Source organism: Stigmatopora nigra, chromosome 9 (assembly GCF_051989575.1).
Source record: "Stigmatopora nigra isolate UIUO_SnigA chromosome 9, RoL_Snig_1.1, whole genome shotgun sequence".
Lineage (NCBI taxonomy): Eukaryota > Metazoa > Chordata > Actinopteri > Syngnathiformes > Syngnathidae > Stigmatopora > Stigmatopora nigra.
In genome coordinates, this window is record NC_135516.1 from 10,062,557 (window position 1) to 10,077,424 (window position 14,868).

Sequence of the window (14,868 nt, forward strand, 5' to 3'; positions counted from 1 at the left end):
TATACCTTTAAATCAATGAGAGCTATTTATTACATAACATGAATAAATGCAAACGCTGAATGTTTTATTTAGCATTTTTTGACCATTAGGTGGCCCTACAACAATAACGCAATTACTGTAAATGACTGAGTATTCACTAGGAAATATGTAATTTTTCCACATATGACGTAAAATATACACATATGACTACTATTGTTATATTTCCTGTCTACATGTGGTGCTGCACCGTTTATGTTCATCACTAGCATGGGGTGACATGGCCACAAAAATGTCAAAACAAAACAAAAAATCCAAACCTGCCCTTAAAAAACGCCCTATTGTCTGTTTTTTAAGACCTGAAACTTAAAGGCGGGGGAACTTGGGGGTGATACATTAACAAGGCCTACACTTAATGTCACAATTTGTTTTGAGACTTGGGACAAGAGAAAAAAACCCTCAGCTGGTTTGCGGCGAAACAACATCTGCGCCGGTCTTTTACGAGAAAACGCAGCCATCCACACATAAACACACATGCTCAACATGCAATGGCCACATGCACACCTGTAAGACATTTGTGGTTCTAAAGGGGGGTTCTATTCTTTACAAGTATAAATACAGATGCCAAAGAAATTCATAACTAGATGGAGGGGGGAAAAAGCATGCACACAAACGTGCCCCTTGAGCGGGAGAAGAGAATGAGAGCAATAATAATATACCCACCCTCGGACATATTTTCAACGGGGAGTCGACGGCAGCGGATCAACCTCAATGTGACAAAACATGTCTCGTGTCACAGATTCGGCTCCTGCGGTACTCTTGGGAGAAATACAGAGCGGGTGTTTGGAATAGAGGTGATCATATTGCAGCACGACGTGAACATCAAACGAAACATGCTTTACTGCCTTTCAGAAACTAGGACAAATGATATGTTGTGGTGGCTTAGACACACACAAAAACCCTAAAAACAACCTCTACTAAAGAGTGGAACTCCATTTTCCTAACAAGACACCCCACCCACCCACACATTGATGGCCTCATCTCACATGAGCACCATAAGTTTGTTAAAAGGGTTACCCCAAACATCCACCCACGCATCAGGTACAGTATGAAAACCTACAGTATCTTGTTATGACTTCTGGTTTCCTGTTTCCTGTGAAAAAAATAATAATAAAGGCAGTCTATTCGCACACAGATATGTGAAACACATTCGTACTTCAGTCTAGTTGGGTAATGATGTCCTAACTAAAAATTGAAAAGAATCAAGGAATGAAAACCACCATCTTTTTTTACGATCAAGAAATTGGTGATGTATGCCTCTTTAATTTATCTATTAAAAATTGGAAACTAAGAAAACCGAAAGGGTTTTAACTGAGAGCGATCGCCATCAATGGCAGCCAATCCATGAAGCCCATAGCTATTTAACGTCTTTGTATTTGTGGCTTGTTTTCATTTCACGTGGTGTGATTCCACACAGGCTGTACAAATGTCAAGGGACGAGCGCAACAGCGACAACGGCAGGGTACGCGTGCTCATGTGTGAACTTTAGGAGACAAAACCCTCCCGCCAAGATACCTGAGCATCCCTCGCCACGGGGGTCAGCTCCATGGCTCCTAATGAGCTTGAGCTTTTTGTATCCTCAATGTGTACACGCTTAATTGACTTGGCGCGAAGCAACGACGTTCCTCTCTCTCAAATACCACAAAGTACACTTTACAAGTCACTGTTTTCTTACTCATTTTGTCTGTTCATTTAAGACAAAAGCAGGGCTTGAGGCGGGGTGGGGTTCTATCCTCCTGTTCTTTTTGGCCCATCAGCGCCCTGCCCCCCTGCCTGTATAGTTTGGAATTCATTAGCAATCAAAGAGCCACTGACGAACGCCCAATCTTAATTACCCTCTCATTTGCATATTTGCATATTAATGACTGCAGACATAGCTGTTTTTCTGCTGCAGTAGTCACCCCCCCCCCCTCTCCAGGACCCCCCACCCTTCCCTTTGCGTCAGCATTGCTCAGATAGCCGCCACATAACACTGTGGGTCTTTGTCGTGGCTGAGAGCTTCTTTTTTGGACCTTTTTTCTTTTCTAAAAATTGTTTACAAACATTTCACTTGCCTAACGATGATTCAAATCCTCTTTTTTAGCCGCCTAATAGCAAATATGATCTGTTTTCTGTAGCACTGCATTAAGGGTGACTGATCATCTTTCCAATTACCATTTTTTTTACTAAGAGGCACACCTGACCATCATATTTTAATTATTCATTAATTTTCTGTATCGCTCATCCTCACAAGGGTCGCAGGGCTTGCAGGAGCCTATCCCACCAAACTATGGGCATCAGATGGAGGAAAACATATAAACACAATAAACCTCATCTAGTCCAAATGTGACATACCAAGTACAGCCAAATTCCTCCCAATAATAAACCTTACTGTCAAATGTATTGGAAAAATACATTGCTAGAATTCTGACCAAAGAAATGAAGTGCTTCTTACCATTGTGGTTGACTTTTGTCATGGTCTGGAAGACATTTCTTCTCCAAAATAAGGATTTTCGATATTCATTTACCGTTCCTTCTGAAAATAAGATGCAAATTTAACATCATGTCAACAATATCAATGCTTCAGACATCAAAAACTTACATTAACAGTTTTCTTTGGAGAAATTCTTGACTCTTTTCTGGTAAAAAATCATCTTGGCAAAAGGAAATGGCTAAATGTCACCCCCTGCTTGCTGTCTATATGCTACAAAATTCAAGATTTATAACACTGTGGTAACTCCAAATTTGGGTTGTCAAAACTCAGCAAATACACCAACACAATAACATTGATGTATTTTTAATGTAAATAATAAAGACACTGAACATAATTGTGCAATAAAATGTGATTCAACTTCATGATATATGTGTTCTGTCAGCAGAGGGCGATGTTGCAGCACTCTTATTTGTTTGTTGTTGAAAGTGTTGATGGCAGGAGATATTCTTTGGTGAGAAATGACTATGGATGAAGAAAATAAAGAAATATTTCTGTTAATATGAACTCATGTAAATAAATGACTTTGAACCAAGATGATCAACTCCTGGAAAAAAAAACCTTTTCCACCCCAGCCAAGTTACACAGGCAAGTGGAACAAATATTTCTGTTAATCATTATTTGAAGACCGTAAAAGAGACAGAAACATACCATCGAATAGGCTTAGCTTCAGTGATATGGTCTGGAAATTTGCAGTTTCTCGTGTCCGGTAGCATCAAACTCAAAAAAGCTGTCGTGATGCTTAAGGAACCAAAAATAATATAAGGAGCAACTTTGCTGTAAACCCCTGCAACAAAAACACAGAGGAAAACATTTATTAGTGGATTAATGAAGCACATGAAGTACACATGGGTGTCCAAACTGGTGCTCGGGGGCCACAGTGGGTGCAGGTTTTCATTCAAAACTGATGAAGAGGACATATTTTGACCAATCTGGTGTACTTAAAAGTGTAATAAATCAGTTGCAGTCAGGTGCTGCTGGATTCAGGAGAAATCTCCTTGGTTAAACCACTGGTGTCAAAGTGGCGGCCCGGGGGCCAAATCTGGCCCGCCGCATCATTTTGTGCGGCCCGAGAAATTACATTTTCTGTTTTCGGAATAAAACTGTGCGTGCACTAGAGTTAAAGTTTATAGGGATGAAAATAATAATCATTTTGAAAAAAAAGAAATCCACACTTGCCCATGTAGATGACATAAGGAGATATTATGGTGCCGATGCGTCCAGCGGTGGCCACGACACCCAGGCCGGAGTTCCTGATCACGGTGGGGTATAGCTCAGCGAAAAAGACGAAGACCATGCAGTAAGCCACGGCTACGCCCAACTTCCCGGTCAGAACCAAGGCTTGGAACAAAACATTCATGTCTGCAAGAAAAAGGGGATTTTAAAAAACAGCAACAGGCCACACCCTGATATAAAAATAGCATTGAATCGTGGAAATTATTAGACGATATTAGAATGGAAAAGTGCAAACCTTCGGGGACCATCTTAACAGCAAGGTGCATTATTCCGGAAAACATCAGCGTGGAGGAGAGCAGATTAGGCCGTGAAACTTTGTTTATCAAAAGCCACGTGAGAACATTAGCTACTGCGTCAGTGGCTGCTGAAACTAAGGAATTGAGGTAAATATTGCCCTTCAGGTTGCTTGTATTAAGAGAGAGACCATAAAACGCCAGGGCCGTCACCAACCTGAAGAAATAGAGCAAAAACTGGATGAGAAAATAACAAAAAAAATACAGAGATCCATATATTTTTCAGTTTATTATGGTATGTAAATGCTTGGCCTTTGATGAAATGTGGATATAGAGTTTGTGCAGAAAATTTGATTTATTCCAAATTGGAATTAGCTAAAGTTATTATTTTTAATAAGTCAAGGTCAGAAGTATTTATAAAGGAAATGACAATTGGGGAGTATGCAACTTTGACATTACCATATGATGAAGCCAAGACCTGTAATGTTCCTCAGGTTAGGGGTGCGTATCAGGTCCATAATTGTGTAGGTCTTCTCATTTTTCCCTGGTTTTTGCTGGACACAAGACACAAATGGCTTAATTTGTATACCCTGCATACAGAAAGCAAGAGTACCCTAACCCTATGCTATACACACCAGCAGCAACCCCGAGCTGTCGCCAGGTTTAAATATGACATCAGGTGCGTGAACCCTGTTCAATTTGGCAGCTCGGCGAATCACCATCTCGGCTTCCTCCACCCGTCCTTTTTGCAAAAGCCAACGAGGAGACTCGGGAATCACCCTGAAGATCAGGAAACACGTTATTCACCTAACAAAAGTCACTAAAGTATAACAGAGCATTACACCAGAAACATTTATACGAGGAAAGAAAACAAATGACGAAAAACATCAGTTCTTGAGTTAGACACGATGGCTGCCCGCCCTCTAAACCCAAAACGGAGTGGACGTCTATTGCCGTGAATGGCACTGTAACGTGATCTAGCGGTGTGCTTACCACCAAGAAGGAATGAAGAGAAGGCCCGGGATAGCGCAGGCGACCAGCAACAGCCTCCAGTCTCGTATGAAGTAAGCCAGGAGTGGCAAAAGGGCATAACCCAGGCTAAAAGCAAGACTTTGACCTACCAGACTGAAGGTCAACCTGGCAGACTCACAGAGCATCTCAGACCCTGACCAAGATAGAAAGATGCAATATGAGTACCAGACAATACTTTCAACTTCTCCCAACATAGCCCCTGCTAATTAATTGCCCTTTATCTAGCTACATTTATAGGAGTTCCATTCAAGAAATAAATAAAAGAAAACAGTATTGCTTTTCTGTAACTGCATTAGGCTTGCATGCTTTAAAAAGTACATACACAAAAGTGAAAAGTAAAACCGGTTACACTCAATTTTTCTATTTCCCAGAACAATAACAGCATTTACCCTTGGGAACACTCTAGCTGTAGTCATGGAATTAATATGGAGAAGTTCAAATGAAATATTTTTGTTAAAACAAACATACATAGACACCAATATACACATTGATTTGTTAACCGGTTTTGCTAGTCAAACTTGATTCGAGTAGGTGATGATCAGACCAACCAATCAGAGGACAGGAACAAAATATACATATGGTTTGTCTCAAGTGTCTTTATTCTTCAGTTCCTGGTTCCTCATCACATTGACGCCATTTTAAGGAGTGTCTCAAGACTCTTATCGAGACGGATCAGCGTCTGAGGTCAACGTACTCACTTTTTGATTGGTATTGATCAACTCGAAATAGTGACTTAGATTGAATGTTTTATCCATCGGTTGATTACACATGGTAAACATACTGAATTGTCTTTCCTATTTAGTCCAGCCCCTCAAAAAAACCTCACATCAATTTAACGATATCAAAGATGCCACATGTGGTTTACATACCCAGAACAAATGATGCTACGTAGCAGGACACGTGGCCCACTCCTCTCAGGCAGTTGAGAGCGCAGAACATGACCCAGTTGACGGACGTGGCCTGGATCAAGGCGGTCACGGATTGTAAAGTGAGCGTGGCAAAAAGAACACGCTTTCTGCCAAACCTGAACACAATGTCAACAAAGAGGAATGAATACATGAAAGAATTCTACAAAAACCTCAGAATTTCAATGTTTCATTTGCCAACCAGCTGAAAAGTGGTTATAGTTTTCCACCCGACTTTGGTGCTGGGAATTTGGGTTCGATTCCCACTGAGTTGTGATTGCGAGTGTTTTATTGTGCCTTGCTCTTGGTTGGCTACCAATTGAGGGGTTCTTATAGGGTCGCCATGTTTGTCAGGCTTTTTAAATGTAAACAAAATAACAAATCTGAGTATAAAAGAACATATATCTAATTCCTATACAACATCGAACATAAATACATACAAAAAAACTAGAAAATATATGCCAATAAATGCCATTTTTTAAATAGGGAGTTCATTTTCAACCCCTCTATAGATCAAGATGGAACAATGGATATAAATACAGCCAGCCTGGATACCATGATTAATCAGTCAGGACTTTTGCCTCTAAATTGAGTGGTCTTGATTACCACTATATGCGTGTATACTTAAGTCAAGCCTCATGACTACCAAGTTAAAGTCATGGCTTTAATCAGTTTGAACAAAGACAGTCCAAAGGGAGCTATTGTAAAGCTCCCACAAAATATGCAAGAAATCCTTGCGTGTGCCAACACTAGTAAAACACAATACAACTCTGATTTTGTGTTCATTCTAAAGCTTGACCATGTGTACTTGCCGGTCTGAGAGCTGGCCACTGATGAGGGATCCAAACAGGACCCCGACAAAGAACATGGATGTGGAGAAAGGCACCTTCCACGCATTTTCACACACCAATTCCCACTGTAAATAAATAACAAGTGAGCTTATTAGAAACTTTAGCATGATAAAAATGTTATAGTGAGTCAAACAAATTTAATATCGCCTGATCTTTCATATTTGACCAACTATTACAACACATGCTATTACATTGCATGAGAGGACATTCCCATGTACAAATTCTGTTAAAAAAAAATTTCCAACCCGTACAGAATCATTTAACTCATTGACGGCACTGGAAGACCAATCCATTTTGGCTGGGAGAGGCAAATGAACATTCGCCCTTCCCAGTCATAATGGATTTGACATCTAGCGCATCAATATATTCAAACGTGAGCATTCACGGCCATCCTTCCAAGTTTAAATAAATTGGACGGCTACCAATATCAATAGCATATTATGTGTAAAACCCTATCCAAAATAAATAAATTAATAAATAAAAAAAATAAGAAAAAATACTTTAGTGTTACTTGAGGTTTCTTTAATTTGAATTTAGACATGTATTGTTTTAAATATTAAAGTAAATTAAATAAAAAAATAAAATAGAAAAATACATATTTATATTTAATATTGGAACTCTCCAAAGCTAATTTTCACTCATTTGTCACATTTTGCCGAATGTACTTTAAAATAAATATGTAAAATGAAATGATGTATTCCATACCTCACCTGAGAAACGATTGTGTAGCTTTCCGGACTGAAGAGCCAGCCATCCAGGCATCGATCCGATTGGTTCCTCGGTTCGAGCCCCTCGCTCCACTTTGTGTCCACTTTATACCGATGACAACTATCGGTTCCGCTAAAGTTGAGAAAATCTGTAGAATTGTTCCAAGTCGTGCAGTGGTAAGGCGGCGTGTCGGCGATGAAAACGGACAAAACTCCCATGTAACCGCACGGGACTGCCGTTAAACTCAGTAAAATCATCATTAAAATCTGGAAGCGTCCATATTTGCCGAGAAAATCCACATCTCCGTCAAAATCCTTGATATTTCCATTAGGCATTTTTTGGCACAATCTTCAGACAGCAATACTTGCCTTAATGTACTTACTCTTATATACTGTCTTCTCAATGCTAACTATGTAAATAATTTAAAACTTAGACAGGAAAGCCAATGTAAATGATTGAAATTTCATGGGATGATAAGGAGAGGTCAAAGACTTCAGGATTTCATGATGAGTACTGTAAAAAAAAAAAAAAAGACAGAGGAGAGCTCAAGCGTCAAGAAAAAATGATCAGCAAAACATTAAGAGGAAAAGTCAAAGTAAAACAGGGTTGTTGTTTTTGTTGTGAAAAGGCTCCCCCTAGGGTGTACTTTTAGAATGCACTGGGAAAAATATTCCTTGCAAAAATATAGTCATATCGTGTTAGTGGAAGTACAAAATGACACATTTGCAGTTCATAAATTCAGTTTGCTCCTTTGTAATCAATAAAAAATGCACTTTTCCACGTTACAGTGCTACTAATGTAGTTGGACTGTAATCAATTTACTACAGGAATGGAGAAAAATGTATATATTGATATAATAAAACTATTCACCACTGAAAAAGTGCAGCTCAACAACATTATAGAAAGTTGTATTATTATTGTTATTGGACATTTTAAAATGGATAAATGTGTGTACTATATATATAGTTAAAAAATACAAAAGGTGAAGGCCAATGGCGGAATTTTTCTGTATAAAATCATAAATCTTTCAAATGTATGAGGTTTGTGTATCAATTAAACTCACTTATTGAGATGCTCGCATCATTAATGTCTACTAATGTAGCGTAACGCATCAACCAATAAAAAAAGTCCCATCACAAAAACAAAACCTGCCGGCTAAATCAGTTCTAATTGAAATATTTCAAAATGGATTGACGCATTGTCACCAAGCATCGGCTTTCGGCACGCCACCAACGACCTTTCTTCGACCGAGGCCGAAACCTCGACAGGTTTTTTTCGGTAACCACGGCAACCCTCTCCAACCTGCCCTTTGACCACTGCCCCGGTGACCTTTGGCTATAGCAGGTCAAGAAACGGGGTCACGGGGTCAACTCCTGAGCGACAACTGTAAAAGCACTTCACTGATTGGCTATCATTTGCCCTTTTGCGTACTCTCGTCTACGCAAGTGGCCTTCATTGTTAGCGTTAGCGTCAGACAGGGGGGGGGGGCAAGGCCGCTTTGGACCTCAATTATTCTCAAGGCGTACTTAAGTCATTTCCCGTGGCTTGTTTAGCATTCAAAGTCGCCTTTTCATATCAAAGCCAAGAGTGGAAAAAGCGCTAAATCAAACGACGGCGGCCCCCCCGGATGATTACGGCGGTGTCAACGGCGGGCTAAGAGCGTGAAAAGCGCTCGCCCGTGTGGAGCACTCGGGCCTCACCCCTAAGCGCTTCTTCTCTCGTCCTCCCGATGATCAATGCCCGCTCAGCCAGTCACTTGTCAATAACGCTACATTAATTTGAGGGAGCGCATGGCGGAGGGAGACAATGGGAAGGGGGGGTCGGGGGTTTGGCGCCCGTGAGCGAGGCAGGTAAAAGGGAGACCCGCGGGGGAGTGAGGGGACGCTCGGTGAAGACAAGGACGTGGGAAGGAGAAAGGAAGAAACAGAAGAAAAAATGAGCAGCAGGAGTGAACAAAGACTTTAACACACTTTTTACTAGCATTTTTTTGTCCAAATTTGTTGTATATTTGACAACAAAGTCTCATTTTAAAGAATATGTAAGGCTAAAAACAAAAATAATTGTATGTCGGTCTACATGTGTTGCCGCGCCATTTCTGTTTCAAACTATTTTTCTTTAAAGTAGGATTTTTTGCAGTTAAGTTAATAATGGCTGAAAAAATTAAGGTTACAGTCAATTGTATGTCAATGTGTCGTGCATTTTCATGCTTTTTAAATGTCATTTTATGAATGTTTTTATGTTATTGACTGAGGTAAAATATAAGATTTATTATTGATACATGATTAACCAATAATTAGATTGGCAGCTCCATGTGGCCTAAATATTTCCAAGCGGCAATAAAAATGATGAGTTATTCAATAATCATTGTCCTCCCTTCTATTATCTGGTCGCCTTTAATTCGGGTTTATTTGATATTTCTCAGCGGTTAGGTGACCTTTCACCCCTGAACTCGGGCCATGTGGATTACGCGAGGGAGCGACAAATAGAATCCCCGCGCGGGTTAAAAGAAGTGCCATTATTTGTTCACTTTGCTGCAGAGCGGACAGGTTAATGTAAAGAAAGTTGCATTTTTGTAACTACATTCAAATTACAGACAGGAAAAAAAAAGAAAATAGATGGAGGGGTCGCTTTTGTTTTGGTTTTTTTCCCCAAGTGGAATAATTCCACGGCAAAAGTTCTCCTTTTGCCAACTTTTCCACTTTTGTAAATAGATTTTTCTGCAGCGCAGATCTTTAAAGAGCACGCTATATTCAAATGATGCAAGTATATCATCATAAATTTAACCGCCGTAAGAAAACGATCTCGTTCATTTGCGCCATTTAAAAAGCAAGACTCGTCTATTTTATGGATGAATGGACGCTGCCAGGTTTCCCAGTCAAAATGAATTGGATAACTTTACAATGTAATTGTATTTTGGTTCTTATTTGTTTGAGTTAGATCACTGTCATTTTTAATGGATGTTGCATTAACTTATTTATTTTAAAAAGCTATATAAAAATAATGATTAAGAATAAAAAGATATGATACTAATTAAAAGATGGCGTCGACAATTTGGATCAGGAAGGCTGCACCAAATGTTAATATTTAAAGTGTTAAAAGAAAGGAAGGGAAATTAACTCAAAAAGCGACAAAAAAATATTCCAAAAATAGTCACCCATTACTTATTCTTCTCACTTTCCTTTTGTGGAATACTATACACAAATTAGACAATTGTTACTACTGAAAGATTGCTATTAAGATTTTGTACCCTTGTACACCAACATACAATATTTCAACTAACTGGAAAGCAACCCATGATGCCGTAGCCTCGTTTCGGTACCATTTACTACGTTGACCTTTGGCCAAAAGACTTATTGCTAAACATTTTGAAAGTCCTCGGGCCTGACTATCGAGTGAAGCATGCTTTCTCGCTCGCTCGCTTCAGTGAATATTTCAGCCTACAGGAATTCTTGGAAGTAATGGTCTGCTAGCTAGCTAACTTCACTGCATGGAACTCAATAGTTTCTCTACCCCGCAAAGATTTGAGTCGGAGGGACAAATGGCTGGCGCGTACTTTCCAAACTTGGCTCAAAGACTAAAACAAAGGTAAATTGGGCGAGTCCTCTACGCCTTCCAGTGTTGTCCAGATTTTGCAGCTCTCCTGCAATCTAATGGGTTATTTGTCATTGGCAAAGTAAAGGATTTTTAAAAGTCAAGCTAGGCCCGACTCCCTCCCCTAGTTCCCACTACCCCCCTGACACTTGCAATAGGGGATCGATGGCTTATTGATCAACTCTCTCTATCGCCAACCCACCAGACTAATCACCTTAACACCAGCCCGGCCGGCGCTAGCCCCGCCCCCTCTTTCTCCTTTCCTTAGAACTGGCGTTTAAACAGGCGGAACTTTGAAACCCGGGCCGCCGTTTGCCGTGCGGGCCTCGGTTTGGTGGATAGTTGGCCAAAAGAGTGTAAAATGGATGAAATTCCAATACTATATCCACCTGGCAAGTGCTGTTCATCTATTTCTCCTTTCCCTGTCCTCTTCTGGCTCTCCGTCTTCATCTTTCTCTGTCCCGGCTTTGTTGGAGGCAGAAATCAATGGGGTTTATGAAAGTGGCATATTTCTCACATTTTCACGGTCATCCATCTAAGTCGTGCGGGCTATTGTATCAAGTATGTGGAAAAGATGCATGGTAGGGAGGAATTTTTACATATTGTTGCGGCTCGTATTTGTAAAAATCATGGGGAATATTTTAAAAATACACTGTCGAGATATCAATTCACCCCTTCTAGTATTGCTAATTTGAAAAACGTATGTTGACGTTACATTTTGGGTCATTTGGACTATTTCCTTTATGTTTTAATGAATTAATTAAAAAAAAATAACAAAAAGGATAAAAAATGAAATAAGAAAGTATAACTTAAGGAGTATAATGAATAAAAAGACAAATATATTGTGGATAAGACACACACTAGCACTGTAAAGTTGATTTTTTTTTTTAAATATTCTAGAATATTTAACTAGCAAAGAATGATATTGATAATAATAATAGGCGTCCAATTCACATAAAATGCTGATCTTCTGATGCAATTGAATGCATTGTTAATGAGTTCAATGAGTATCAAATAAAGGAAAAATTCCTTGTATTTAACTTTGAGTACAATACATGATTATTTTGTGAATTAATATGTAAATTAACAGAAAAGAGCTACGTGATTGGACATCTATCATCATCCATTTCAATGGATTTTTAAAGAATGGGCTATGCTACATCTTGCACTTAAAAAACACATCCTTAGGACAACAAAGAAAATATATATTCACCTCGAAAACAGCATCCAGCAGGTCCGTAAATTACTTCCTTCCATGTGCCGATTTTAAAAGAGTCGCTGTTGGATTGGTTCGGAACGGACCAATGATGTCCACCACGTACGTCCCTTTTAGCTGTTTCGCAATCTGTTGCTTTGCCTCTGTGAAGGCAAGATAAGACTTTCCATCCCAAGGCTCTTTTTACTCCGAGATCTGAAATAAAAACAAAAACGCATTATCCCATCAGAAGAATCCACATGACCTTTAACCTTCAGATATAAAATTGAATCAACTAAAACAGACACTTTGAGCAAAGTACATGAAATGAAAAGAATGATCATTAAAGCATTAACTTTCACGTTAAGGCAGTATATTACCCCGCCAGACGTAAACACACACACACACACACATCAATTGAGTGACAGTTCCGTCTTTCCATCTGTTACTTAGCAACCGTGCCGGAGGGAACGGCAAACGCCGCAAGTTTTGTTCCTATGTATGTTCAATTGATAAATAAACACGAGTAATGAAAATGGCATCATTGCGTGCGGAAATGTCAAATAAACGCCGGGAGGATCGATATCGGAAACCGTGGCGATACTTTTCATACTCGATATCAAAGTCTTTGGTGGAATAGAACAGTTCAATGATTACTTAATCAATAAAATCTAAATGTGATGATATTTGGGGATTGTGTCATCTGACCCGTCATGGAAGAAACTTCCCGGCTAATTAAAACGATGACAGAAGTTGTATTTTTATTCTCCAAAGCAGACATTTTTTTTCTAAAATACGATAAAATATTTCAATTTATACGTGCAGGACCCACATACATAAAAAAAATCTGTACTCTAATTGGTAATAACAATTGCTATCATTATAATAATAATAATAATAATATTCCTATGTTGTTGTGATGGATTTAATTTTACTCTCAGAATTTCAAAATCGACGTTAAGGGGGATTTAAATGAATATTTGTTGTAAATGCTGCACTTTAATCTATTATAAATGATATAGTATACTATATTATACACAATATATATCTTCTAAATTCGAATTTCAAGTTTTATAATGCCTCATACCTGTAGAAAAGCCTGTAGAAAAATGTTGAATGAAACAATATATACATTTTCTTTTGAGTTTTTAAAAATTCAAAATTTGAAACTCCATATTGAATACCATTGTTATTTAGCCCATATTTTGAATATGACTGTAACTTAACAAAACAAAGTCTGGGTGCTTTTTTTTTTTAAATGTGCTAGACTTGCACATAAAACAAGCTCCTTTTGCAGCTCGATACTGTTCTCTGCACCATTTAACACTTTATACATGTGTATCTAAATTCAATAAGTTTGTTCTAACATAAGAGCCCATAAATGATGGCCTCCAAAAGGAACATTTACAATGATAAATTCAGGACATGCAATTAAGGGGAAGTAAAAATAATAATACAAAATACAAATAATTCACACACTATAAAATAAGAAATAAAATAAAATACCTGGTTGCCATTGAAGTAGACGAACAGCAGGCCGCGCTAAATGTCATCATTGACCTTGTTGAGATGGGGAAAAAAAGACAGAAAAAGAGAGTATTATTTTCCAGACATTGAAAAAAAGGCCGTTTGGTATTTCTTTTATCCGACGTGCAAAAGAATAAAGCATCCCCCGAAAAGGATCTCCCGCAAATGTTTGCGTATTTAGGAGAGCACGCCGAGTGAGAGTGAAGTGATCGACGATCGATATATCGAACTTTGCGATCAATTGTGCAAGTGGGGAACAAACAGCTTAAAGCATGCACGAGGCTTTGTCATATTTGTGCTCGTCTTGCAAAATGTCTCATTGTATTCACATTGTAAAAAAATGGAAAGTGGACATTGGGCCTAGTGACGTCTTTTTTTAAAGGATAAATATATTTTATTTGCTTGCTTTCAACGGGTGTGTTTTTTTGTTGAATGACAGCATCAAATGCGTCATTTTTCACTACGTGAACTATAGTACAGTCGATTTTTGTTAATCTGTAAAAGTAATTGTCAACGGATTTTTAAATAAGAAGGGCATAATTGCAAAAGAAATGCCAAAACTATCAATGTTATCTAAATTTAGGATAAAAGCAAATAACAGTACATTTTCAATTGTGTATTTCACTTGTACTTAAAATATTGTCCATTTTACCTGGCAATTTTGACATTTGGATAAAAAAAAATGAAGATACAACTCATCATGCGAATTACAAAAAAAAAAATATGCAGCAAGTGTTAATTATGATAAAGGCTGATAATTAAAATACAACAAATGGATTTGTTTTGCGAGTGTTTCCTTAGTAATTTTGAAAAAGAACATCTTGTATTCGTTCCAATTTGGCATGAATTCGGCCGTTATTATCTACTCGATCCCAACTTGCTGACCTCTATCACCCCCTCGTAGGAGTCCACCTCCCACCCCCCTGGTGCCCCCTTCGGTCCGAGAGTCGCCATTAATCTCTGTCAATCAATATTTCGATCAGTTTTATCACTGAGCGTATCTGCAAAAAGCATGCAGTGCGTGAGAAAACAAAACTAAAAAAGTTCATCTTATACGCAAGCAGATAGCAACCAGCTGTGTGTG

The 14,868-nt window shown here is 38.7% G+C and overlaps 1 protein-coding gene across 3 annotated transcripts; it reads right to left on the reverse strand.

The window, feature by feature from the left end:
* Positions 1-2,796: 2,796 nt before the first annotated feature.
* Positions 2,797-12,400, reverse strand: LOC144202095 (solute carrier family 22 member 21-like). Of its 3 annotated transcripts, XM_077725069.1 has the most exons (11): positions 12,276-12,400; positions 7,474-7,984; positions 6,725-6,828; positions 5,877-6,031; positions 4,969-5,140; positions 4,611-4,755; positions 4,435-4,529; positions 3,978-4,192; positions 3,686-3,868; positions 3,158-3,293; positions 2,797-2,971 (listed from the first exon to the last, which is right to left on the reverse strand). In XM_077725069.1, the coding sequence occupies exons 2-11, from the start codon at positions 7,804-7,806 to the stop codon at positions 2,869-2,871; spliced, it is 1,641 nt and encodes a 546-aa protein (XP_077581195.1). In that variant the 5' UTR covers positions 7,807-7,984; positions 12,276-12,400; the 3' UTR covers positions 2,797-2,868. The 3 variants fall into 3 exon arrangements, with proteins under 3 accessions (XP_077581195.1, XP_077581197.1, XP_077581196.1); XM_077725071.1 differs by lacking the exon at positions 12,276-12,400 and having other exon boundaries at positions 7,469-7,659; XM_077725070.1 differs by lacking the exons at positions 7,474-7,984; positions 12,276-12,400 and adding an exon at positions 6,955-7,074.
* Between the last annotated feature and the right edge of the window lie 2,468 nt (positions 12,401-14,868).

Coding starts and splice junctions, on each gene's coding strand:
- LOC144202095 (XM_077725069.1), bottom strand. CDS start 7,806: ATGCCTAATGGAAATATCAAGGATTTTGACGGAGATGTGGATTTTCTC. Junction 4,756..4,968: donor CTCTTCATTCCTTCTTGGTG/GTAAGCACACCG, acceptor CCTGATCTTCAG/GGTGATTCCCGAGTCTCCTC. Junction 3,869..3,977: donor TGTTAAGATGGTCCCCGAAG/GTTTGCACTTTT, acceptor TTTTTCTTGCAG/ACATGAATGTTTTGTTCCAA.